This window comes from Dromiciops gliroides, chromosome 3 (genome assembly GCF_019393635.1).
Source record: "Dromiciops gliroides isolate mDroGli1 chromosome 3, mDroGli1.pri, whole genome shotgun sequence".
NCBI lineage: Eukaryota > Metazoa > Chordata > Mammalia > Microbiotheria > Microbiotheriidae > Dromiciops > Dromiciops gliroides.
Genome location: NC_057863.1, coordinates 634,631,976 through 634,657,716, shown reverse-complemented (window position 1 = coordinate 634,657,716; position 25,741 = coordinate 634,631,976). Strand labels below are relative to the sequence as shown.

The 25,741-nt window shown below is 45.4% G+C and overlaps 1 protein-coding gene across 1 annotated transcript in view; it reads right to left on the bottom strand.

Moving 5' to 3' along the window:
- The window catches only part of MEGF6 (multiple EGF like domains 6), a 333,315-nt gene that overhangs the window by 289,423 nt on the left and 18,151 nt on the right, over window positions 1-25,741 (bottom strand). The window contains exon 2 of the mRNA XM_043995996.1: window positions 5,313-5,417. Within this exon, the coding sequence (XP_043851931.1) occupies window positions 5,313-5,417 (105 nt within the window). The remainder of the gene's footprint in view (window positions 1-5,312; window positions 5,418-25,741) is intronic.

Here is a 25,741-nt window from a genome sequence, read left to right as displayed (position 1 = left end):
GGCCCTGGCGCACCTTCCTGCCCTCTCCCCCATAATGGACAGGAGCTGTTCTCAGTTGTATGGGGAGGGAGGAGGAAAGGAGGGAGATTCAGAGTCTGCCCCATCCTAGGTCACAGCTCCAGAGCTGGAAGGGTCCTTGAAAGCCATGTAGTCCACCTCCCTCAATCAGTACCATATGCCAGGGGCAGTTAGGTAGCACAGCGGATAGAGCGCCTGGTCCTGGAGTCAGCAAGACCTGAACTCAAATCTGACCTCAGACACTTACAAGCTGTGTGACCCTGGGCAAGTCACTTCACCCTCAGTTTCCTCATCTGTCAAATGAGCTGGAGAAGGAAATGGCCAACCACTCCAGTATCTCTGCCAAGAAAACCCCAAATGGGGTCGTCACACATGAATGAAATGACTAAACAACAACAATGTGCCAGGCACTGCACTAAATCCTGGGGATTCAAAAAGAGGCAAAAGATTATTCCCAACTCTAATTCCAACTCATTTTACAGATGATAAAACGACAAGGCCTAGAGACGTCAGAAGATCCCACATCTAAGCCTGAAAGGGAACTTAAAGGTCATTTACTCTACCGCCCTCTATTTTACAGAGGTTTAGGCGACTTGTCCAAGGTCAGAAGAGGTGGGATTTGAACTCAGGCCTCATGAATCCAGGTTTGGCATTCTTGAACCAAGCTGCACATCCACACTGGTAGTTGGTCTGGGACTCTGGCTCCGGTCCTCCGACCCCAAATCTTCACTGACCTACACTTGGAAGCAAGAGGCCAAACGCCACTGTCTGCCCTGGAGCCAGAGAATCCCAGAGCCCAACACGACTCCCAGAGTTATCCCATAACTAAATAAGAATCTCATCAGGTAGTTAGCCAAAGTGCTTGAAGGTATCCCGGGAAGAGAAACCAGGAGCTACCAGGAGGCGACCACGGCTCCCTCTGTTCCTTATCTAGAGCCTAGTTTGCCTGTGGCCACTTCCACCCACAGCTTCATCCTCCTTGGGGCCAAGCAAACAAGTCATTCAAACAATCGACCATTCAGCAGGGATTTATTTAGCGCCTTCTATGTGCCAGGCCCCAGCCCTTGTCCACAGGGCAGCCCTTCCCATCCTGGAAAATGACCACCATGTCCTCCCAGGCCAAACACCCCAGCCCCCTGACCACCCTGGTCGTCTTGCTCTAAGTGTCCTTCCAGCCTCGAAAGCCTTCTTTTATTTTATTTTATTTTGTTTTACTTTTTAGTGAGGCAATTGGGGTTAAGTGACTTGCCCAGGGTCATACAGCTAGTAAGTGTTAAGTGTCTGAGGCCGGATTTGAACTCAGGTCCTCCTGAATCCAGGGCTGGTGCTCTATCCACTGCGCCAACTAGCTGCCCCCTCGAAAGCCTTCTTAAATTGTGCTGCCTGGAACTGAGCACAACTTATGGGCCACAGCAACTCACAGAGATGGTCTACAAAGACTCAGAGGGGCTTGCAATCTGCATGGGCCGAGGGAAAGATCAGCTATAAGGAGGAAACCAGGGATCTTGAGAAGGATTGATGTGGGAGCTGATCATCAATTCACCTGGTCTCCTCTTGCTGCAAGGTCAGGGAGAGGAGACCTGGACCTGGACCTGAACCCTGGCCCTAATCACTAGCTGTATGACCCCGGCCAAGGCATCTTTGTGAGTCAGTATCCTCATCTGTAAAATGGGAGCAAATGAAAGAAAAAGCACTTATTGAGTGTGTCCTAAAGTGCTAAGCCCTGTGATGTGTGCTGGGGATGGACAGAAATACGATCTCCCTCACAGGACTGGGAGAAAGCCCTAAAGTGATTTGTTAGCCATAGAATCATAGTTCTACAGGTGGGGGATGCCTTAAAGGCCCCCCTCATCCTATAGATGCAGAAAATGAGACCCAGTGAGGTGCAATCATTTGCAAAGTCTCATGGGTAGGATCCTAGGTTCGTAGATTTCAAGCTGAGAGGGCCATCTAGAACTATCCCCTCACTTTACAGATAAGGAAACTGAGACCAGGTGTGATTCTCACACAGGAAAGGTCAAGAGTCTTGCCCAAGGTTATACATGAACAGAGGTAGGGAAGGTTTATAGATTTAGGGTTAAAAGATGCCTTAGGGGTCTTGAGTTCAACCCATATTTTTTACAGATGAGGACACTGAGATAAGCAGAGGTTAAGTGACTTGCCCAGAGTCAAACGGCTAGTCATCAGCACAGTCGAGATTTGAATTCAGGTTCATGGGCTCACCAATTTAGAGCTAAAAGCAACTTTAGTGATGGGAAAGGCAAGAGAACTGGGAGAACTGTCTAGTTTTGAACTGGCGGTGGGAGTATGGCTGCAGATTCCACCCAGGGTCCCCTGCCCACCCCATTGAAGTAGAGAATCACAAGTCAGTGCCTTGAGTTGGGAAGGTTAGACCCTAAAGCGACTTTACTTTTTTGGTCTGAAAAGCTTTTCCCCCCCTAAAGTGGCATGAGGCAATGGTTGTGGCTAATCTCCTTATTTTACAAATCAGGAAACTGAGGCCCATAAAAGTTAGGTGACTTACCCAAGGTCATGCAGGGGGTAAAGAGAAGAGATGAAATTTGAACCTGGGTCCTCAGACTCTGCCATTTCCACCATCATGCACTGCCTCCCTCCAATCTTCTGACTTCACCACCAACACTGTCTGGTCATCGTGCTATGGCCCTCGCTCCCTGTCTGACTATGCCCTGCCTGCCTGAGCCCCTACTCCACATCCCCTCTGGGAAGCCAGGATGAGCCTGAGATTGCAGCCCTCTCCTTGGCTACCCGTAGTTTGCAGGGCCTCTAACTGGGCAGACTCTGATTCCCTGGCCCCCTTCCCTGGGCACTTGGTGGCATTAATGTGGAATGTGGTGCCACACAAGACCCCACTTGGCCCCCACCATTGTCTCATGCCACCCTATGGGAAATAAAAGGCTTTTCAAGCCAGATAATAAAGACCTTTTCCAGCCCAAGGCACTGATTTGTGATTCTCTACCTCACCGAGTAGACAGGGGGCCCTAGGTGGAATCGGCAGCCAGGCTCCCATCCCAAACAGTTCCCCTAGTTCCCTTTCTTCTCCAACCTTCCCCCTCTCCCATTCTCTTTTTAGAGGGAAAGAATTTGGGGGAACCAAAAAAATATGTTCTTTATTTTCAAAGCTGCAATCAATTATAATTGGGGGGTTGGCTAAATATTCCCAAATGTGCTTGGAGACTGTAGCGCCCAAATTCCACCATCTAGGAAGGAACGGGAAGTTTATTTTATGATCCTATGGGAAGGGGAGCATGAAGAATTGCAATCGACTTTAAGGAAAGAAAAACAGAATCTCACACATGTAATCTCTCTCTCCTCTTTTTTCTCTCTGTCTCTCTGTGTCTCTGTCTCCCCTCCTCCTCCCCCACTCTGCCACAATGGTGGAGGTTCCAATATGGGAGGAGTCCCCAGTATATCAAAATCTCACATGCAGAACTCGGATGTTGCAGGATTTAGTCAAGCAGGAAGTGCTTCAGTGATGTCACCTGAAGGATTACAGTCATGGAATCCAGGTTTCTAGATTCACCCATTCCATTTTATCAGAATTCAATAGTAGGATCCAGAGAGGGGACCGCAGCTCCCCTCCCCATGAATCATGAGCACAAGAGGAGGGACCCCCCCCAAATCTCTGTGCCTGGGTGAACGCATCTCCCATTTTACAATAATGATCATTTGTGCAGTCTACAAATCAATTAATCAACAAGCATTTTTTAAAGTACCTACTATGCGCCAAGCACTGTGCTAGGTGCTGGGCCTATAGAGACAAAATGAATCCCTCTCTGTCCTCAAAGAGCTTACATTCCATGGAATTCTAGCAAGTATTTGTTTAGCGCCTACAATGTGTAGGGCGCCTACTATGTGTGGAGCACCATGCCGAGTGCCCAGCACTGCACTAGGCATGGTTATTTCCCATCTCTGTGCCTCTGCATTAACCATCCTCCATACCTGTACTCCATTCCCTCCTTCTCTCACAGCTCCTCTCTTCATTCAAGACCCAACTCAGTGGGGTAGCTAAGTAGCTCAGTGGATAAAGCACCACCCCTGGTTTGGGGAGGACCTGAGTTCAAATCCAGCTTCAGACACTTGGCATTTACTGTGTGACCCTGGGCAAGTCACTTAATCCTCATTGCCCCACAAAAACAAACAAATGAATGAATGAATAAATAAATAAATAAACAACGCATACATCCTATTGGAGAAAAGTAGATCAATGAGGCATCAGGGGGCCTCTAAGCATACCCCAAAGAAGCCAGGTGGCATCTGCTTATGAGTGCCCTAACCAGAAAGCCCCCCAAAGCTCACCCAGGCCCCTCACATGAGCACCCTGACCGCAACATCCATAAAATCCCATCCTGGGAAATACCATCACCAGCCTGGCAGCTGGGACCTGCACCAGCCTTCCCTTGGGCTGCTATTCCTGAATGGAATCCAGGAGCAGAGCCCAGGGTATCTCAAAAGGATTAGACAAATGAGATTTAATAGCCCTTTAAGCATTTCTTAATTTCCACCTGTAGCCATAATTAAAGTTCCTCAAAGGAGACTGGCCATGAAGAAATTGGCAATGGACCATGGACTGCCTGACTCAGCATTCGGAGCCACTGGCAAGGTGGGGAGTAGCAAGCCCTGACCCACAATCCCTCAGCCACCACACTGACACCAGCCATAGGGTCCAGCTACAGCCATAACCAGTTCAAGGCTCAAAAGCAAGGCCATCTCCAATTCAATAATCATTTATGTGCACCCACTGTGCACAGAGCATTGTACCAGGGGAGAAGAAATAAGCATTTATGAAATACCTGTTATGTGCCAGGGGCTGTGTTAAGTACTTTACTAATAATATCTCATGTAATCTTCACAACAACCATGGGAACTTTCTACAGCAATGAAATCAAATGTCCAAAAATAAAGAAATCAAATGTCCAGTACCCAAATGAAAAAGATGGTCACATATTTGATTTTGCATGGAAAGACCCATTTAATATAGGAAACATTTCATCAAAAGACAAACACATTTCTATCATGTTTTAAGGTTTCAGATGACCTTGTAAGATGGGGGTGAAGGAGGAAGGAGGAAAGCATTAGCTCCTGCACAAACAGCTAGCCAGGGGATTCTGGAAAGGACAGAGACAAGCTCAGGGCTCCCAGGACCCTGGATCAGAAGCGAGGGCTAAGAATCACACAGTTCTCATTCAATAACTCTCTCCCCATCCTCCCGCACCGTGAGGCTGCTTGCATGGGGTGGAGTGGGGGGAGCGGCGCAGAAACTGGATTCTACTCACCGTACTGACAGCGGGGGCCCTGGAAGCCAGAGGGGCAGTGACACAGCTGAGCTGACCCTTCAGCGCAGTTCCCTCCATTGAAACAGACTCCGTAATTGCAGACAGCTGGAGGCAGGAGAGAGAGAGAGGAGGGAGCATGAGAAGGGGAATGGGAGCCCCTGGGGCAGGTCACTGGCAGCCAGGGGGACCTCACATTCCACAGCTCCTCTGCTCCTGGAGATGTCGGTCATGGGGGCAGCCTGACAAAGGCAGGGGGGCTGGGGGAAGGGCTGAGAGAAAAGTGGGCTAAGAAACAGCTCAGAGGAACTGGTGGGGCCTGAGGGTAGGGAGAGAGAAGCAGAAGGCCTGGGATGCACTAGAGAGAGGCAGGGGCTCAGAGACACAAGTGCTGGTCTTCCTGTGGCCTGACTTGGGCTTCTCTATTGGACCCAGGCCCCTGGGCATCATCCAGGAGGGAGGGGAAGGCTGGGAGAGAGAATAGCCCAGGACAACTCGAAGAACAATTTAGACAATAACAACAACGCTCTATAGGAAAAAACAACTTTGAAAGGTTTAAGGGCTCTCATTGATGCAACGACCAATTCCAAATCCAGAGGACTGATAAGAAATGGTCCCCACCCCCTGACAGAGAGGGGATGGATTCAGGATGCCCATGGAGGCATGCACAACTCTGGGTACTCTGACTGGCTTAATGATATTTATTTGTTATGAGGTTTTTGTTTTTCTTTTTTTCTAATGGGGGGAGCAGGAGGGAGAGAAAAATTCCTATCTGTTCAATGAAATTTAAGAGAATAAAAGTTTTGATTGTTTTTCATCAAGGAATTCACTTCTCTGAAATCCGGCCTTTATGTGACCTCAGATAAGTCCGTTAACATTCCTGGGGCTCAGTTTCCTCCTCAATAAAATCAGAGAGTAAGGCTACAGGGCTTCTGAGGTGCCTCCTAGCTCTAGACCAATGACTGATGACCACTTACTTCCCACATGACCTTGGGCAAATTGTCCTTTCCTTTCTCTGGGCCTCAGTTTCTCCATCTGTAAAATGAGTGAGTTGGATTCTAGGATCTCTGAAGCTTCTGGCTCTAGATCTATGATCTATGACCCCCTTTCCCTCAAAGGGATTCCCATCAGCTTGGCGGCCTGGTAGACACAGATCCAACTGGAAGTTAAGCTATGTCTTCTCTATCACCACTGTCTCCTGAGCCCTTCATTTCCTGCTTGGTGTCTCCATCTACACATTAGAACGTTCCTGCTGAGGAGGTCAGGTAAAGCTTTGATTATCTTACGGGGAGGGAGAAAGTATGACAATGACAGAAGGAGAAAAGCCCTGAACTCAAAGTCAGGAAAACAACCTAACTCTATCACCCACTCTAACAACAGCTCTGTGTCTCTGGACAAGTATCAGTTTCTGCCCCTAGAAAATGGAAGCAGGGATACTTGTCCTACCTACCTACTTCATCAGACTAGTGGAAAAAGCATCTTTTGTAAACCCTAAGGTGATCTACAAATGTCAGCTACTCTGTTATTGGAGGCAACTAGAGACTTGGTTGGTGTTGCTGTTGCTGATGGTATTGGTGTTGGTATCGGTGGTGATGGTGGTGCTTGGGACTTCGGAATCAACAAGACCTGGGTTCGAGTCCCCCTTATGACTCATATGCCTATGTGACCCTGGGCAGGTCATTTATCCCCTATGCCAAAGACTACTCTCTAAATTGCGGGTCAGGCACCCATCTGCACTGATGGAAGGAGTTTTCTTGATGGGAACAGCAATTAAATTGCAGGTCCAGTTCCTCTCCTCTCCCCTCAATGATCTATGGATCAGTGACTATTCTGTAAGAGTCTGAGTTGCCTGGGACATTTTGAGATGAAGGTGTGAGCCCAAGATCACTGGGACAGTATGGGACAGAGGCAGGGGCTCACCCCAGGTTCTTCCTGTCTCTTAGTCTAAGCCTTCATCCATTATACAACACACATAGTGTTTCATCCTCACACCAGGGGACTCACTTTCCACTGCAGCCACAGAGGTGGTTATCTTCCCCCCTCTCCACCCATAACCAGCCCCCTTCTGAAATTAATCCCCACCATGGAATACTGCTGAGGTTCTTCTTCCCTTCCCATTGGCTTCTTCTTCCCAGCTCATCACAGCCCTTGGTGACCATTGCCAAGGGAAGCAGGAAATGCTTCTCTGGGTCCCCGCAAACTCCTCCTTATTCAGAGGTCGCCTGGGAACGTGGGCCTCATTTGCAAGAAGACACCTGCCAGGAAGGATAGACCCCTTGCCCAAAAATACCTCATCCACCATTAGTATCCGTTCCCTTGGGTTAAGCTTGGCCTTTTGCAGACTTCTCATTTCACAGGATTCTGAGCAGGAGGAGAACATAGAAATCTTCTAATAGAAAACATTTCTTTTTACAAAGGAGGACACTGAGGCCCAAGGTAGCTCCCCACAATCACATCAGCTCATCTGACTGCCTCAGCACATTGTTGAGTCGAACCACACCTGCTATCCACAAAAACTCCTGGATGTGGTTTTAGCTGGTAAACAGCACAACCGTGAGCATAATTTAGGGTTTCTGACCCCAAATACAGTGTCTTTCCCACTAAACCAGCCAGCATGTCATCCCCCCTAAAGAGGGCACTCACCTACATGTGTTTACCAGAAAAAAGGTGGGGGAAGCTACAGAAATTGGAAAAAGAAGAGAATGGGAACAAGAGGGAAAGAAGTGATGGGAGGAGATGGTGCATCAGAAGATGGGATGGGGGAGGGTGATGGCACAGTGTTTCAATAACAAAGCATCACAGACCTGACTCCCTAGTCCATCATTCCTGGAAGGGGCCCTACAAACCCTGGACAAAAATTTCTTCTGATAACCTCCAACATTCTCCCATTTAAAATACTGTAGAATTGGGGGCAGCTAGGTGGTGCAGTGGATAAAGCACTGGCCTTGGATTCAGGAGGACCTGAGTTCAAATCCAGTCTCAGACACTTGACAGTTAACTAGCTGTGTGACCATGGGCAAGTCACTTAACCCCCAATGCCCTGCAAAAAACAAAAACAAAAAAAATACTGTAGAATTTACCCCTCCCCAGAGCAAGAAAAAGTCTTCTGCTTGAGGGGGCCAAAGTGTTTAGGAGAATGGACTTCAAAGGAAACAGGCCTAGCCTAGCAGCAAAGTGTCAGTCCAAAGAACTTTCCATTAGCCCTATTTTAAAGGTGAGAAAAATGAGGAAAGGAGAGGTTAAATGACTTGCCCAGGTTTACACAGTTTTAAGTGTTTGAGGTTGGATTTGAATTCGTGTCTTCCTAACTCTAAGTCTTCAGTGGCTCTCAATTATATTTATCAATTATAAAATCCTATATGTCTTGTAAAGCATTTTATGACTTGGCCCCTCCCGACCTCTTTTTACACTTTACTCCCCTATATTCATTCTACAACCCAACCTCACTGGCCTCTTTGCTACTCTGACACCACATTCTATCTCTCAACCCTGTCAGCCAGTCAACTAGCATTTATTAATCACCTACTGTGTGCCAGGCATAGTACTAAGTTCTGAGGCTACAAAGAAAGGCAATCTCACAGCAAGCAAGGATCTGGATCAGGATTTGAACCCAGGTCTTCATAGTTCCAGACCACATGCTCTAAGGCCCTATACCACCTCACTGTCTAAGGCTCTAGCTTTTTAGATCTTTCTCTTATGAACTTTGAGTCATACATCCCCCCATCCTACATTTGTGATGCTGATGCCTTGAACCAAAGGGTTGGACTTTAGATTTATACCTATTCAATTCCATCTAATTAGATTCAGCCCAATACTCTAGCCACGACAAGATCTTTTCAGATGCTCTCTCTGTCAACCAACGTGTTTAGTGACTGGTCCCAGCTTCATGTCTCCTGCAAATCAGAGAAGCATTCCATTGAACCCTTCTTCCTCTTCAATCAAGATATAATTTTTTTTCAAAAAAATATGGTGTCTGGGGTAGCTAGGTGGCACAGGCCCTGGAGTCAGGAGGACCTGAGTTCAAATCCAGTCTCGGACATTTAACACTTACTAGCTGTGTGACCCTGGGCAAGTCACTTAACCCCAATTGCCTCACAAAAAAAAAAAAAGATTGTGTCTAACATCTCTTGCAATAATTCTATAGCCATGATTCTATGTTGAACAGTTCAAGGACAATGTCAGCTCCCCAAGAAACCCCACTGGAGACAATGGAGCCATTTGTGACCAGTCTCTGTCTCTGTTCCCTCTACCAGTTCCAAATGCACCAAACTGTATCATCATCTAGGCCAGATCTTCCCATACTGTCTGCGAGGAAAGCACATGTGACTTTCATAAATGCCTTGCTGAAACCCAGGTAGGGACTTCAATAAATCTCTGTTGAAAGAATAAATGAGTGCTTCATGCTTGGCCCTAGGTATTCATCTCCAGGTGGGAGAGAAGAAAGTCTAAAAACAACCTCTAGTTCTCCATACCCTGTGGCTCTGTCTCCCCCCAAGCACCATATGTTCTCTCCTAAGATAAATTAGGATTCCCCTAAAATGAGACATTAATGCACTCCTGGTGAAGTTATAAACTGATTCAAACATTCTGGGGAGCATTTTGGAACAATAACCAAAGGGCTATACAACCACGAATACTCTTTGACTTGGTAGTAATACCACTACTAGGTCGGTATCCCAAAAGATAAAAAACAAAAAGCTGAATTTGAAATTGAGGAGATGCCTATCACTTGTAAATGGCTGAACAAAATGTGGGATGAGATTATGATGGAACACTGTTGTGCTATAAGAAATGATGAGCAGGATGGTATCAGAAAAACTTGGAAATACTTATATAAGCTGATGCAAAGTGAGATGTACTGTATACAAGGTAACAGCAATATTGTAAGATGATCAGCTGTGAATGACTTTGCTATTTTCAGAAATACAATGATCCAAGACGACTCTAAAGGACTTATGAAAAATGCAGTCCATCTCTAGAGAAAGAACTGATGGTGTCTGAATACAGATTGAAGCATGATTTTTTTTAGTTCCTTTTTCTTAAGTTTTTTGTCTGTTTTCTTTCACAACCTAATGTGGAAATGTTTTGCATGACTACACATGGATAACTCACATTGAATTGCTTGAGTTCTTAAAGGGGGGGTGAGGAGGGAGGAAGGAAGAGAATTTGGGACACAAAGTTTTAAGAGTCAAGGTTGAAAATTGGTTTTGCATGTAATTTTGGGAAAAAAATAAAATTCTAAATACATGGGGAAAAAAGGAACAAAAAAAGAAATAGTGATCAGGTGGGCTTTAGAAAAACCTGGGGCAGCTAGGTGGCGCAGTGGATAAAGCACTGGCCCTGGATTCAGGAGGACCTGAGTTTAAATCCGGCCTCAGACACTTGACACTTACTAGCTGTGTGACCCTGGGCAAGTCACTTCCAATTGCCTCACCAAAAAAAAAAAAAGAAAAAGAAAAACCTGGAAAGACTTACATGAACTAATGCAAAACGAAGTGAACAGAACCAGGAGAACGTTGTACACAGTAACAGCAACATTGTGTAATTATTGACTATGAATAACTTATCTCTTTTCATCAATATAATGATCCAAGACAATTTCAAAGGACTCATGATGGAAATTGCTCTCCACATCTAGAGAAAGAACTGATATGGTCTGAATGCCAATTGAAGCATATGATTTTCACTTAATTTTTTTCATGGTTTTTTTTTTCCTTTTGGTCTGTTTCTTCTCTCACAACATGATTAATATAGAAATATGTTTTACATGACTGAACATATATAACCCATATAACATTGCTTACTGCTTTAGGGAGGGGGGAAGTGTGAGAGAGAGGGAAAAAATGTGGAACTCAATTTTTTAAATGAATGTTTAAAACTGTCTTTACATGTAATTGGAAAAAAATAAATACTATTTATTAAAAAAATACGGTTCCCCTGTTTCCTTTCTGGCAAAGCCCACTTTCCACAATGGGCGTCTAATAACATCTGGCATTTCTCTTTCTTCATTTCCACCCCTGGGGAAGCCTCTGCCTGATTCTGGCATCTGTTGGCCTTTGGAATATGGAAGACGACCTTCTGGCCTTCTTGGAAGATGGAAACCCAAAAGAAGAATTTAGTTTCTTCTTACTTTTTGTTTTGTTTTTAGGTGGGGCAATGAGGGTTAAGTGACTTGCCCAGGGTCACACAGCTAGTGGTGTCAAGTGTCTGAGGCCGGATTTGAACTCAGGTCCTCCTAAATCCAAGGCCGGTGCTTTATCCACTGTGCCACCTAGCTTCCCCCCACAGCTATATTCATAATTAAGGTCTCCCTCACCTAGGAGTATCATTCAGTGGGGAAAGCCTTGACTTTGAAATTGGAGGACAAGGGTTCCAAGTGTACCTCTGATACTATTTATGCAATTTTTGGCCTCAATTTCCACATCTGTAAATTGGGGGGGGGTTGAACTACATGGACTCAGGGAACCCTTTCAGTCCTCGAATCCCATTGTAGGATTCCTTCAACTGACTGTTTTTGTTCTAGAGTTTGAAAGGACCTCGGCAGCCATCTGATCCAATGTCTCCATTTTACAGAAAAGGAAACTGAGGTTCCAGGAAGGCTGACTTCATCAAGGATGATAGATTTAGAGCTGAAAATGACTTCCAATGCCATCTGAGGCAAATGAGACTTAGACTGACTGAAGGGCCCAGTCCAGGGTCACGTGGGCATTTGCCTGAGGATGAAGGAGCTGGCATGGGCTGGAGAAACTCACCCAGAGACCCCTCAACCCAGCCCAAACTTAGTAAGGAAGCCCATTCCACATGGGGACATCGAGCCAAACCCCACCCCGTGCTTGTACTAAGACAAAATCTGCCTTTTTGCAACTGCTGCATGTTCTTCCTTTTTATTTTGTTTGCTAAGAATTCTATTTTTTTTTCATATCTCACTGTTCCTTTTTCAAGGACATTGAAAGACGTTGAAGTCAAAGAACAGGAGGAAACTGCTCAGGCCCAGGTGAGGAGCCACCTCCTCCAAGAAGCTTTGCTTGATTCATTTGGTTAATAATGACCTTTATTTATTTTTTATTTTTTTGAGGCAATTGGGGTTAAGTGACTTGCCCAGGGTCACACAGCTAGTAAGTGTTAAGTGTCTGAGGCCGGATTTGAACTCAGGTCCTCCTGAATCCAGGTCTGGTGCTCTATCCACTGTGCCACCTAGCTGTCCCAGTTAATAATGACCTTTATTTAAGAGCGGAAGTAGCCTAGTGGAAAGGGTATTCCGGAGATAGTTCAAATCCCAAGTCAGCTCCATACTGGCTGTGTGACACTGATCAAATCACCTGTGTTTCCACTTCCTCATCTTTAAAATGAAGGAAGTAGGGGGCAGCTAGGTGACACAGTGGATAAAGCACCGGCCCTGGATTCAGGAATACCTGAGTTCAAATTTGGCCTCAGACACTTGACACTTACTAGCTGTGTGACCCTAGGCAAGTCACTTAACCCCAATTGCCCCACCACCACCCCACTCACACACACGCACAGACACAAAACCATAATACATTAACTGACTTGAGAAAAAGGTTGAAGAAGAATATAAGCTCTTTGAGGGCAGGGAATGTCCCAGTTTTGTCTTTGTATCTCCACTGCTTAGTACAGCACCAGAGACAGAGAAGATGCTTAAGAACAGTTTATTGAACTGAATTATATGGTTCTAGGTAACTAGAACTCAGCTGTCCGGTAAGCAAAGCTCCCTAGGTGGAGACTGGTCACTCCTTTACATTTCCATGACCTGCGGTGAACACGGAGAAGGGTTAACTCTGCAAACCACATATTTACATTCTTCCCCTCAGGGCCCAGGCTTCCCACAACTACAGGAGTGGAGCCATTTATTCTGGAATTGCTGATTGGACTGAGACCACCAACTCATTCCAAATGCTGTCCCTCCTGACCAGCCGCCCATCTGGTGGAATTGTAACAGTCGACAGGACAGATGTGGGTCGGGGGGAGGGAGGGAGAGAGAAGTCCCCCTTTCAGCTCAGTCCTTTCCAAACCCATCTCTTGCAGAGGAGGGGAAGTAGCTGAGGTTACGATGTCCTAACAACCACCCTGCCAAGATCTCCATCCCTGAAGAATGATTGTTCCACATTGACTTGCCCTGTTGTTGGCAGCCTGATGTCCTATCCCGAGAATTAGATTTAAAATGCATCTAATTGCTTCACTTCTCGTTTTTACTTTTTTTTTCCCATTGCAGAGAGGTCAGAGGCTTTTAGACCCAGTGCTTGAAGGGAACTCAAGCCTAATGTCCTTATTTGACAGATGAGAAAACTGAGGCCCATCGAGAGAAGTAACTTGCCTAAGACTTAGCATTTGAACCCAGGTCCCCTAACTCCAATGACCCAGTGCTCAGTGGCTAGATTAACCTTGTATACATTTACTAGCCAATATCAGTCACGTTCCATTCCAGTCAAGTCAATGGGCATTTATTAAGCACCTACTATATAAATGTTTAATAACTGGCTCTCCAAATATATATATATATATATATATATATATACACAAACTTAAACCTGAATTATTACTATTTTCTTTATCACTTTCTTAAAGATAGACAATCAACGAAACAATAAATCAAGCTTTGATTTGTAGCTTTGCTGATTTCTAAAGTGTAACTACTCACACTGCAAATTTAATAATTGCTCTCTCGAGGCTGTCGGAGCTGACCCTGAGCATGCCCCTAGCTAAAAGGATCAAGCTCCTTTGTCTCCCTGGGACCTAGCACAGCACCAAGCACGGAGTAAGCACTTCATAAGTGTTTGCTGATTGACTGACTGATTGATCACAGCATTCACGCTCAAAGGGACTTTAAAGGCCATCTCCTCCAGCCTCATTTTACAATCAAGGAAAAATGAGGTCTGGAAAGATAAAATGATTGACATGGGTGACACAGCAGGGAACTAGAAGAACCCAGGCCTTGACATTTAAAGCCAGTCTTCTTTCTGGATGGCCTTCTTTGTGTATTCAGGAAATGGAGGCAAGACTGAGTCACCATTGCCTGACTGTGAACATGGACTTTATTCCCAGACAGGCTAACACTGCCATGTCCTTTACATAGATTATCCCAGTGGATTCTCACAATCGTGACTGAATGAGTGATTGAGTGAACAAATGAACAAGTGAGCGAGTGAATGAGTAAGTGAATGAATGAACAAGTGAACGAATGAACCAGTGAGTGAATGAACGAGTGAATGAATGAGTGAGCGAGTGAACAAGTGAATGAGGGAAGGAGGGAGGTAATTAGTGAATGAGTGAATGAAAAAACTTTTATTACGTGCCTACCATGTGCCGACCACTTTAAGTGCTGGAGACACAGATAATAAAGCTACACAGTTCCTGTCCTTGGCTGATTTGATTACTGTTCTCAGAGCCAGAGGAAGAAGGTGGGATGGGGGACGGAGGGAATACCCCTAGCCTCCCACCTGCACGAAGATGGCCAGAGTGCAGCACCTAACCAGAACTACACATGGTGAACACATCAGTCAGAAGTCAAGGGTCCCAGGGTGGAAGCTGAAGTGTCTGCGCTTTGGTGGAAATAGAGGGAAATCCGTGCCCCCCTTTTACAGATGAGGAGACAGATGCAAGGAGAGGAAATGACTAACTGGGGTGACCCAACTAACAAGCGTCAGAGGCAAGATTTGAGCCTCGGTCTCTCAAGAGTCCAACTCAAGTGACTGACCAGCAGGAAGAACCCAGAGAGCCAGAAAAATCAGTCCTGGGGCATAGGGAGATCAGGTTTCTGTTGAAGTTCTTGCCAGATGAAGGAGAAGAGAGTCCAATCTTGCAATGGTCCGTGGGAGTCCCTTGGTTATGAGGCAGCCACCATCTGGGACCGGAGGATCCCAGGGCACAGTGGTGGTCCGGTGGAGTGGAGATTTACAAAAGGCGATGGAGGATGAGGAGGGCCAGGCTCTGTCTCATCCCCGTCTTTAAATCCTTAGACAGATGCAGGTTATAACGCTCATAAATCTGGTAACCAAGTCCCCAGATGGGGTGTCCATAATGGAAGTCAGCAGGGAGGCATTTCAGGCAAGGGCCCAAGAGTCAGACTGTTCCCAAGGACGGTGTAGCTTACAGCAGTGGGGATGGGGAAGAACTGCTGGGGGGTATAGGCTGTGGGTGTGTCCCACAAAGCATGGCGCTCCCCAACAGCCATCATCATAGTCCAAGGCCCCCTCCCCATAAGATATGACCTCCTGACCCATAGGCAGCCCAAATAGGAATGTGCTGCAGCTGCCAACTCTGTCTAGTCCCCCTCCCTACAGGAGGCCCCTCCTGTCTCATTGATGCAATTTATGGGTCCAGTGGTTGTAATTATTTCAAGTAGCAGAAATTATAGGAGTCAAGGCAGCTGGTCCAAAAACCATTGGCTCAACCATCTCATTTACGACCAGGAATACAGCCGAACAAGCGAATGGTTTGGGGTTTACCCAGACCAGCAGCGGATAGCTGGGAGAGGTGTGCATAGGATTTATAGGGTTGAGACTAAAGTAGCCCCTGGGGGTCAACCTGGAAATATTTGAGGCTCTCACACACACATGCACACATACATGCACACATTCACAGACACATGGAAAGCACAATCTTCAATCCCTGAGCAAATTCTTCCCAGAAACGCTGCAAAAAGATGAAAAACAAGGTAGATGAAGGTCCCAGAGCTCTAGATTCTAGGCCTGGCTCTGTAATTAAATCATTCATTATTTCCTCATGCATTCACACATTCATGGATTCTTTCTGCTCATCCATCCAATCAGTCAAACAAACAAACAAACACCTATTAATCGCTTATGTACACCACCAGGTGTTGTACAAAGTGTTAGGTATAAAAATAAAAAAGCAAAACTAGCCTCTGGTGTCAGGAAGCTTAAATTGTAATGGGAAAAATAATAAAAATAAATCAGAACATAAAAAATAAATTCAGAGTGGATGGAAGGAAACCTTATAGGCAACAGGGAATTAATTTGGACCTTCAAGTAAGGTGTGACGTGATCAGGTCTATGTGTCAGTAAATATTGGTCCTGGCCATTTCTGACACCTGGAGAATGGCTGTCCCTCACTATTGGGAAGAGAAGACCCACAACACTTGGAAAATACCAGTGGCTGATACAAGACAGCGTCAAATGGTTTAGTTGATATTAAATACTAGGAGGGCAAAGATGCAGGCTTGAGTAGTCTTGAAGAGAAACCAGAAGCTAGATCCAAAAAGCAAAAAAAAAGATGACAGGCCTAGAACATTAAGCTAAATCTATTAAGATGATGATTAATAGGATAAATGTAAAATCTCACAGCCAGGTTCAAAGAAAAAAAATCAACCTCACCAGCATATGATGCTAAAGGAAAAATAAGAAGAGCATGTCATCAGTTGGCTCAGTGGATAAGAGCACTGGGCTTGGAATCAAGAAGATCCGAGTTCAAATTCTACCTCAGACACTAGCTGTGTGACCCTGAGCAATTCATTTAACTCTCTTTGCCTCAGTTTCCTAATCTGTAAAATGAGCTGGAGAAGGAAATGGCCGATCACTCCAGTATCTCTGCCAAGAAAATCCCGCCAAAAAAGGGGTCACAAAGAGGTCAGATGGGACTGAAACTACTAAACTACAATAAATGTGTGATTGTGTATGATCTTACCTCTGAGATGACCACCGTTTGCTATGTCTCTATCTTTTGTATGTTCATAGTTATTTCTGCATTATTTCCTCCATTAGAACAGGAAGTCTTGAGATCAGGAACTGGGTTTTTGTATGAGTCGGCGGGGTAACCAACAAGCCCTTATAGAGTGTCTAGAATGTGCCAAGCACCGAGGTTAACTCCAGAGATACAAAGAAAAGCAAAAACCTGGTCACAGCTCACTAGGACACATTCTACTGGAGGGAGCACCTGAGTCCACATAAGATACATACAGAGCAGATAAAAAGCAATCTCAGTGAGGAAAGAAATAGCAGCTGAAGGCACAGGAAAGGCCTCCTGCAGAAGGTGGGGTTTGAGCTGAGTCCTGAAGAAATGAAGCCAGGAGGGAGAGCAGTACCAGCACAGGGGATAGTCTGTACAAAGAGGATCATGTCTAGGAGAGTATAAAATATAAGACTAGAAAAGTCTAGAAGGGGCGGGTTGAGAAATACAAAACAGAAGAATTTTTGTTTTGTTTTGGGGTTTGTTGGGTTTTTTTGGGTTTTTTTGGTGAGGCAATTGGGGTTAAGTGACTTGCCCAGGGTCACACAGCTAGTAAGTGTCAAGTGTCTGAGGTCAGATTTGAACTCAGGTCCTCCTGAATCCAGGGCTGGTGCTTTATCCACTGTGCCACCTAGCCGTCCCAAAAGAGAAGATTTTAAATTGTGTCCTGAAGGTAGTAGGGAGTCACTGGAGGTTACAACATAGGGAAGGGGGTGAGGGGAGGTGAACACAGCCAGACTTTCACTTTAGGAAAATCCCTTTGGGCTGGAGTGGGGAGAGACATGAGGCAGGGAGGCCTAAACTGGGTAGTGACTATGGTAAGGAATAAGGGAACACATAGAGAAGGGATGGCTCCCAGTGCCAGGAAAAGTGGAAAGATGGGCCTGACCCAGTCAGCTGTTCATTCATATGTGAAAGATCTGTTTTGAAAAGGTGTGGGCATGGATGGAGAAGAAAATGTCCCTCTGCACTCCAAATTCCCATGCCGACACTCTCTCCATTGGAGAACGTTCAACCAGAAAGGAGAGAAAAGGAAAAGGAAATTGCAGGGGAAGGAAACCTGAGCAAAGCCAGCGCCCGGGTTTAATAGATCCCTTTTCCTGAAGCCTGATCCCCAGCCCCAATTCCCTAGCTCCCTGGTGGAGGCCCCTGGGGCACAGAGCCAGGCCTCTCCCAGGGCTGGAGCGTGCAGCCACTGAGCCAGCCTTGAGGTGGGTCCAGCTCAGCGAGGCAAGGCACAGCTGGGGTCCCCTTTTTAAACTCTCCCTTCCCAAGCCTCCACCTCATTCATGCTACATGGCATCTGGAATAATACCTCCTGGCAGAGTGTGAGCCGAGAGGGCTAGCTAGCACACCAGACAACAGAGACAGAATCCAAAAATATCTCAACAGGCAAGAAAACCGGGCTAAACCAAGAAGATGAAACTTAATAGGAATCAGTGTAATGTCTTAAATCTGGGTCTAGAAAATAGACTTTACAAGATATGGGGATAAACAACAGTTTCTCTGAAAAAGATCTGGGGTTTCTAGTGAACCACCAGGTCAGTATGAGCAATATGGTAGTCCATCCTTCCTTTACCCCCCAAAATAGTTGAGATTTTTGACTGATTTAAGAGAAGTCTATATTCCAGGGAAAAGGTGAGTCTTCACCTCTGAGATTACACCCCATCTACTCTTATATGTCCATAGTTATTTCTGTTGTTTCCTCCATTAAAATATGAGCTCCTTGGTAGCAGGGAGTCTTGGCACATAGCAAGTACTTAATAAATATCGGTTAATGGACTACTTTCCTTGGATAAAGCCATCCAGCATGAGTTCCACTGTGTCTTCTCTACACCCCTACATTTCTCTGCATCTTCACACCTCTGTCATAATCTGCCTTATATTAGGGCACTTCAATTCTATGCCTCACTTTGCCGATTAAACTCTAAGTTCCATCCAGAAGGACAAAGCCTCTGTCCTGTTCATATTTATATCCTTGACAATATGTAACACCGGTCCTTTTGTTTTAACAGATGAGGAAACTGAGTCATAGCACTGAATTTGAAGCCAAGGGATATGGGTTCAAATCCCAGCTCTACCACTTACTGGTTTTGGAAAACTGATCAAGTGCTTCACCTCTGCAAGCCTCAGTTTCCCTATCTGTAAAGTGAAGGAGTTAAATTACCTTCTCTATGTGCTAGAAATGACTCATATATATGTATCTATTGGCATGCTGTCTCCTCCATCAGACTGTGAGCTGGCTCATGGTTAATCCTTAACAAATACTTCTTGACTGACCAATGAGAAGACCTTAGATGGAGAACCCTTCCCTCTCCAGAGCTTCGATTCTATGATCCCCAAGGACCCCGTCAACACCAATGACCAGTGACATTATGGGCTACCTCCCAGGCTACAAAGACACTCAAACAAAGGCTGGACCACTTGGATTCTGAAGAGGAAAAATTTGCTCGGAGGGGAGAGGCTTGGGACCAGCATGGTTGTGAATTCTCTTCCAAGTCAGAGATTCTTTGATGAATCTGAGGTGGAGAAGATGTGGCGAGTTCTTCATGAAGCAGGCAGGGCGGGAGAAGGGCTGCAATAACACAGTGAGGTGGGAGGGCCCTGCTGCTCATTAGGAAATATTCTACGGGCCTGGTGTTTGTTTCATTTTAATCCCGTGCACTCCTATTATGAGGTAACTGAATCTCTGAGAAATAAGAACCATTACCCGGTTTCCTGTCATTCTCTTTCTTTAGGTGTTAAATATTAACTCCTTTCCTCCACAAACACAATCAGGAGCCCCTAACCCACCCACACTCTCTGAACTCCTGACATGTTCATCCTGGTAGCCAACCCCACTTTGGAGCAGGAGCATGGGAAATTTTTCAAGGTTTAGGGGTGGGACCCCATGGCCTTGTAGCAGCTGGGAGCCAAGGACTGCGATCTCAGCAGTGGAAAGAGGGCTGGCTTTGGTGTTGAGTTCAAATCCTAGCTCTGCCATCCAGGTAACCTTGGCCAAGTCACTCCCTGTCTCTGGGACTCAATTTCTTCCACCATAAAATGAGGGGATTGGACTAGATTCCCTCTGAGGTTCTTGCTAGACCCTGCTCTGTTTTCCTACAGAGTCAGAAAGGCAGCTAAGTGGCACAGTGTATAGAGCATTGGCCCTGGAGTCAAGAGGACCTGAGTTCAAATCTCACCTCAGACACTTACTGGCTGTGTGACCCTGGGCAAGTCCCTTAAGCCCAATTGCCTTAAAACATCCAGGGCCATGTCCAGTTGTCTTTATGTGTATCTTCCCACTGGACCCAGATGGCTCTAGGGGAGAGAGTGAGATTGGTGACCTTGCACATTCCTGCCTCACTTAAATCCAGTTCAGTGCAAATCATGACATCACCCCAGTGTCACAGTCCTCTTTGAGAATGAAGGACAGGGGCAGCTAGGTGGCGCAGTGGATAGAGCACTGGCCCTGGATTCAGGAGTACCTGAGTTCAAATCCAGCCTCAGACACTTAACACTTACTAGCTGTGTGACCCTGGGCAAGTCACTTAACCCCAATTGCCTCACTAAAAGAGAGAGAGAGAGAGAGAGAGAGAGAGAGAGAGAGAGAGAGAGAGAGAGAGAGAGAGAGAGAGAGAGAATGAAGGACAAACAACAACAGAGTCAGAGGACCTGAATTCAAATCCCATCTCTGAAGCTCATGAGCTCTGTGTTACCTCGGCTAAGTCCCACAATTTCCCTGGCCCTCTGTTTCCTCATCTATAAAATGAAGAATTTGAACTAGATGGTCTCTGAGGTTGCTTCCAAGCATAGATCTGTGACCCTATGACCCCTTGGAGTCAGAGTTTTGTTGTTCAGTTGCTTTTTGACCATATCCAACTCTTTGTGATCCCATTTAGGGTTTTCTTGGCAGAGATCCTACAGCGGTTTGCCATTGCCTTCTCCAGCCCATTTTGCAGATGTGAAAACTGATGCAAACAGGGTTAAGTGACTTGCCCAGGGTTACACAGCTAATAAGTGTTTGAGGCCACATTTAATCTCTGGTCTCCCTGACTCCAGGCCCAGTGTGCCATCCACCTGCCACAGATTTTACCAATAGGGACCAAATCCTAGTTTTAGGAACTTGCCACCCAGGGACCAAAAATGATCTGAATTCAGCTTTAAGGTAGAGGGGGTGGGGAATGTCAACAAGCATTTATTAAGCACCTACTCTGTGACAGGCACCATGTTCATCTCTCTCAATACAAAGAAAGCTTAAAAACAAGAAGCTCACAGCCCAAGACAACATGTAACAAGATACAGACAGGATAAAGTGGAGATAGTAAATAGAGCATTATGGGGGACCAGGAAAGACTTCCCTCTCATAGAAGCCTTTTAGAGGTTTTAGCTGAGCCTTGGAGGAAGTCAGGAAGGCCGTGAGATGGACATGAAGGAAAGAGTTCCAGGAACAGGGGATCGCCATTAAAAATGTCCAGTGTTCACTTGACACTAGCTGTGTGACCTTGGGCAAGTCACTTAACCCTCATTGCCCCATTTTAAAAACATAATAAGGGGCAGCTAGGTGGCGCAGTAGATAGAGCACCGGACCTGGATTCAGGAGGACCCAAGTTCAAATCCGGCCTCAGGCACTTTACACACTTACTAGCTGTGTGACCCTGGAGAAGTCACTTAGCCCCAATTGCCTCACCAAAAAAAAAAAAAAAAAAAAAAAAAAAAACCATAATAAATTTTTTTTAAATGTCCAGTGTTTAGGGACTGGAGTGCTCTATTCTACAATGAGCAAGGAGAGCGGGTCACTGAATCAAAGAATAAGACACAGGAGTGTGTATGGTATAAGGACACGAGAAAGGCAGGGGGTTCTGAAAGCCAAAGACAGGATTTTAAATTTGATCCTGGCGGAAACAGGGAACCCCAGGAGTGGAATAAATATCAGAACTCCGCTTCAGGAAGAATGCTTTGGCCGCTTAGTGGGGAAGGGAGAAGCCAGAGGCAGGCGGACCCCCCAGAAGGCCTGAGTTGATGAGGGGTAGGGGGTGGCAAGCCAGACATTATCCACAGACCTTGGGCACATTAAGGCTGTGAATATACTGAATGACAAGCTCAGGGAACCTCAGGATGACAAAGGAGGCATTGATATTCCGTTCCTTGTTCGGGGAGCCTAATCAGAACGTGATGAAAAGCGTCTTCACAAATCCAATTTGTCCCTGTTGGCACAACCTTAGCCTCTTCTAGGAATCAGGTAATCTGGGGTGGGATGGGGAAGGGGAAAGAGCAGGCCAAAGTCTACCTTCCATGGGGTCAGGGAAAGCCCCCTTCCACTGACCCCAGCTCCCCCTCCTCCCCACCCACAGAGAAAAGGATTCCAGTCTCTGCTGTCCTGGAAAGGTTTGTCTGGTGTTAACCGACACCAGAAATGCTGACATCCTTTCTCCAGGGAAGATGCACACAGAAAAGGGCTTCACACCCCAAAGAAGAGAACTTCCTGACCAGTTCAAATTACAAACTTTATCCCACAGGAAAAGGGGAAGGGGATACTGGGCAGGCAACGTCCCTGGATGGAAAGAGTATTTGTCTGGGGGAGGGCCTGGTGGGGAACCTGCAAATGTACAGGGGCTGGTCCTGGAATTCAGAAAGGGACAGCTCCCCACCAGTTTTCCTGGCGGCAGTGAGCTCCAGGAATGAAGAGGGGGTGGGGTGGGAAGGGGTGTGTATGAATACCTAACTCTCTCCTATCTGATGGAGCTGAGGCCAGGGCTTCCTCCCTGAGAGAGGCCAGGCTGCTCAGAGTATTTCCCTGCCAAAGAGTTAAGGATCTTTGCTGGGAGCCAGGCGTGTAGTTTCCAGGGGGCCTAGGGCCTGAGAAGCAAAGAAATCAACACCTTTAAGGTCTTTGCCCAGGAACTGGGTAAGGTGTGTAACTGTCAGAGCTGCCAGAGCATCAGTGGGCAGGCTTGAAGTCCCCTCCCATCATTGTCAAAGAAATCTGGACTGGTTGCCAGGTGAAATGGGGAAAGCAAGGATCAGCGATGTTCTCTGGTCATTGTCCCTAAGAGAAAACCGCTAAGACTCTCCAAAGCTACAAGTGGAGATGGAAGCATCCCCTTCATCCCTATCCCCATCATCATCATAAGAGAAATAAAGATGGGGTTTATAAAGTTGGTGATGCCTCTTACATATATGGCCTCGGGTCTCACAAAAACTTCTGTCATGCTGCTGGGTGTGAAGGTCTGATCATTCCCATTTTATAGATGAGGAAACTGAGGCTCAGATCAGTCACATAGGTTTGCCCACAGTCACTGAGCTTTGAACCCACACACACTCCAAGTCTGACACTGTATTGCATTAGGCTGAGTCTCATAAGAAAGAGGGGAAGAAAGCATTAAGGCAAGAGGCAAAGCTAAGCGGATGACAGGGCTGACAGATGTCTAGAGGAGGGCCTTGCTGACCCAGCAATAGAATCAATAACTTGCGGGTGTAGAGTGTGTTAGGGTTTCTAAGGCATTTTCCTCACGACAAACCCAGGAAGGAAAGACTTGAAAGAACAGATGCAAAGTGAAGGAAGCAGAACCAGGAGAATAACTTAAACCATGTGGCAAAGAATTGGAAATTGAGGGAATGCCTGAACAAGGCATGGTATATAAATGTAATGGAATACTATCGTGCTATCAGAAATGATGAGCAGATAGATTTCAAAAAAACCTGGAAAGACTTAAGTGGACTGATGCTGAGTGAAGTGAGCAGAAACAGGAGAACACTGTATACACTAACAGCAACATTGTATGATGATCATCTGTGATAGACTTGGCTCTTCTCAGCAGTGCAATGATCCAAGACAATTCCAAAGGACTCATGATGGAAAATGCTTTCCACATCCAGAAAAAAAACTGTGGAATCTGAATGCAGATTGAACCGTACTGTTTATACCCTTTTTTTCTTTTTTAAGGTTTTTCTCTTCTGTTCTGATTCTTCTTTCACAACATGACTAATGCAGAAATATGTTCAATGTGATTGTACATGTATAACATATATCAGATTGTTTTCTGTCTTGGGGAAGGGGGAAGAAAAGGAGAGGAGAAAAATTTTGAACTCAAAATCTTATAAAGACAAATGTTGAAAACTATCTTTACGTGTAACTGGAAAAAAATAAAATACTTTTAAGATTTAAAGAAAACAAACCTAACAAGAACACTGTAAAAAGAATGACCTTTGAGAGCCTCTATAACTCAGATCCCCACCTTGACCCACCTCAATCCACATTATACCCAACTCCAGGGAGAGAATTGAAGAACTCAGAGTACAGATTGAAGCATATTTTCTTTCTTTTCATTTATTTTTGGGGTGTGGTTAATGTGGGAATTTGCTTTAATATGTATAATGGTGGGGGCAGCTAGGTGGCACAGTGGATAGAGCACCGGCCCTGGAGTCAGGAGTACCTGAGTTCAAATCCGGCCTCAGACACTTAATACTTACTAGCTGTGTGACCCTGGGCAAGTCACTTAACCCCAATTGCCTCACTAAAAAAAATTAAAAAAAAAAATATGTATAATGGTGTTTGTTTTTCCTGCCTTCTCAACAGGTAAGGGAGGGGAAGGATGGAGGAAGAGAATTTGAAGCTGAACGTGAAACTGAATGAAAAACAAAACAACAACCAGGAAGCAGGTACAATTTATGAGAGTTTAAATGGCTCATAGCTTGAAAGTATCAAAGTGAGACTTGAACCCAGGTCTTTCTGGGCTCTAAGCCTAGCACTCTATCTACTGGATAAAATCATGTCAAAGTCAAATAGAAATGGGCACCACCAAACCATGCATAAGTCTCCCTGTAGGTCACATAATGACTTAGTTATAAAATGTAATATTATCTATGTTTTATTATTTTTTTTTATTTTGTTAAATATTTTCCAATTCCATTTCAGTCTGGTTTGGGCCATGCCAGAGCACCGCAGGCCACAGGGCTGTGTGTTTAACACCTATGTATTAGATCATGCTGCCTTCCAAGTTCAGGTGTGGCACCGACTAGACAAAAAACTTTCAGAGGCTGTCCCAACTGTGCTCTCACACACAAATCTAACTCAGCTAATTGAAGTGGAACGATTAAGATGACAATAACAATAATAACACTTCTAAGTCAAAAAGGAGGAAGACAATTGGCAGAAGTCTTCAGATGACATGAGAAATACTTGTAGAGCAACTTTTACAGATCAACTATAAAAAACAACAATCAGGAGCAGCTAAGTGGCACAGTGGATAAAGAACCGGCCCTGGATTCAGGAGGACCTGAGTTCAAATCCGGCCTCAGACACTTAACACTTACTAGCTGTGTGACCCTGGGCAAGTCACTTAACCCTCATTGCCCCACCCCCCAAAATATCCAACAATCAATAAATACCCACTAAGGGACTTAGGGAATACAATTGCTATTAGTTTACCTGCAGATGGAGTCATGAAATGGTTAAAATACAAGAGTGGAATCAAAAGGCCCTCTGTGCATGACAGCTGCATGGACTGAACCAATGGTATAAAAGGAACATCCAACAAAGTGGATTTATTTCCAGAAATGGAGGGATTTGTGACACGGACACAAAACCACTTGCTGGTACCTTTATCCACCATGTGAAAATGCACAAGTAAACCACTAAGAAAAGTCCATTTTTGTTCTTTAAGGAAGAGTTCAAGGTCATCAATGTATGGGATATTTAGATGATGTGCTATTTTTAAGTGCTTTTTAAAATAAAATAATTAAATTTG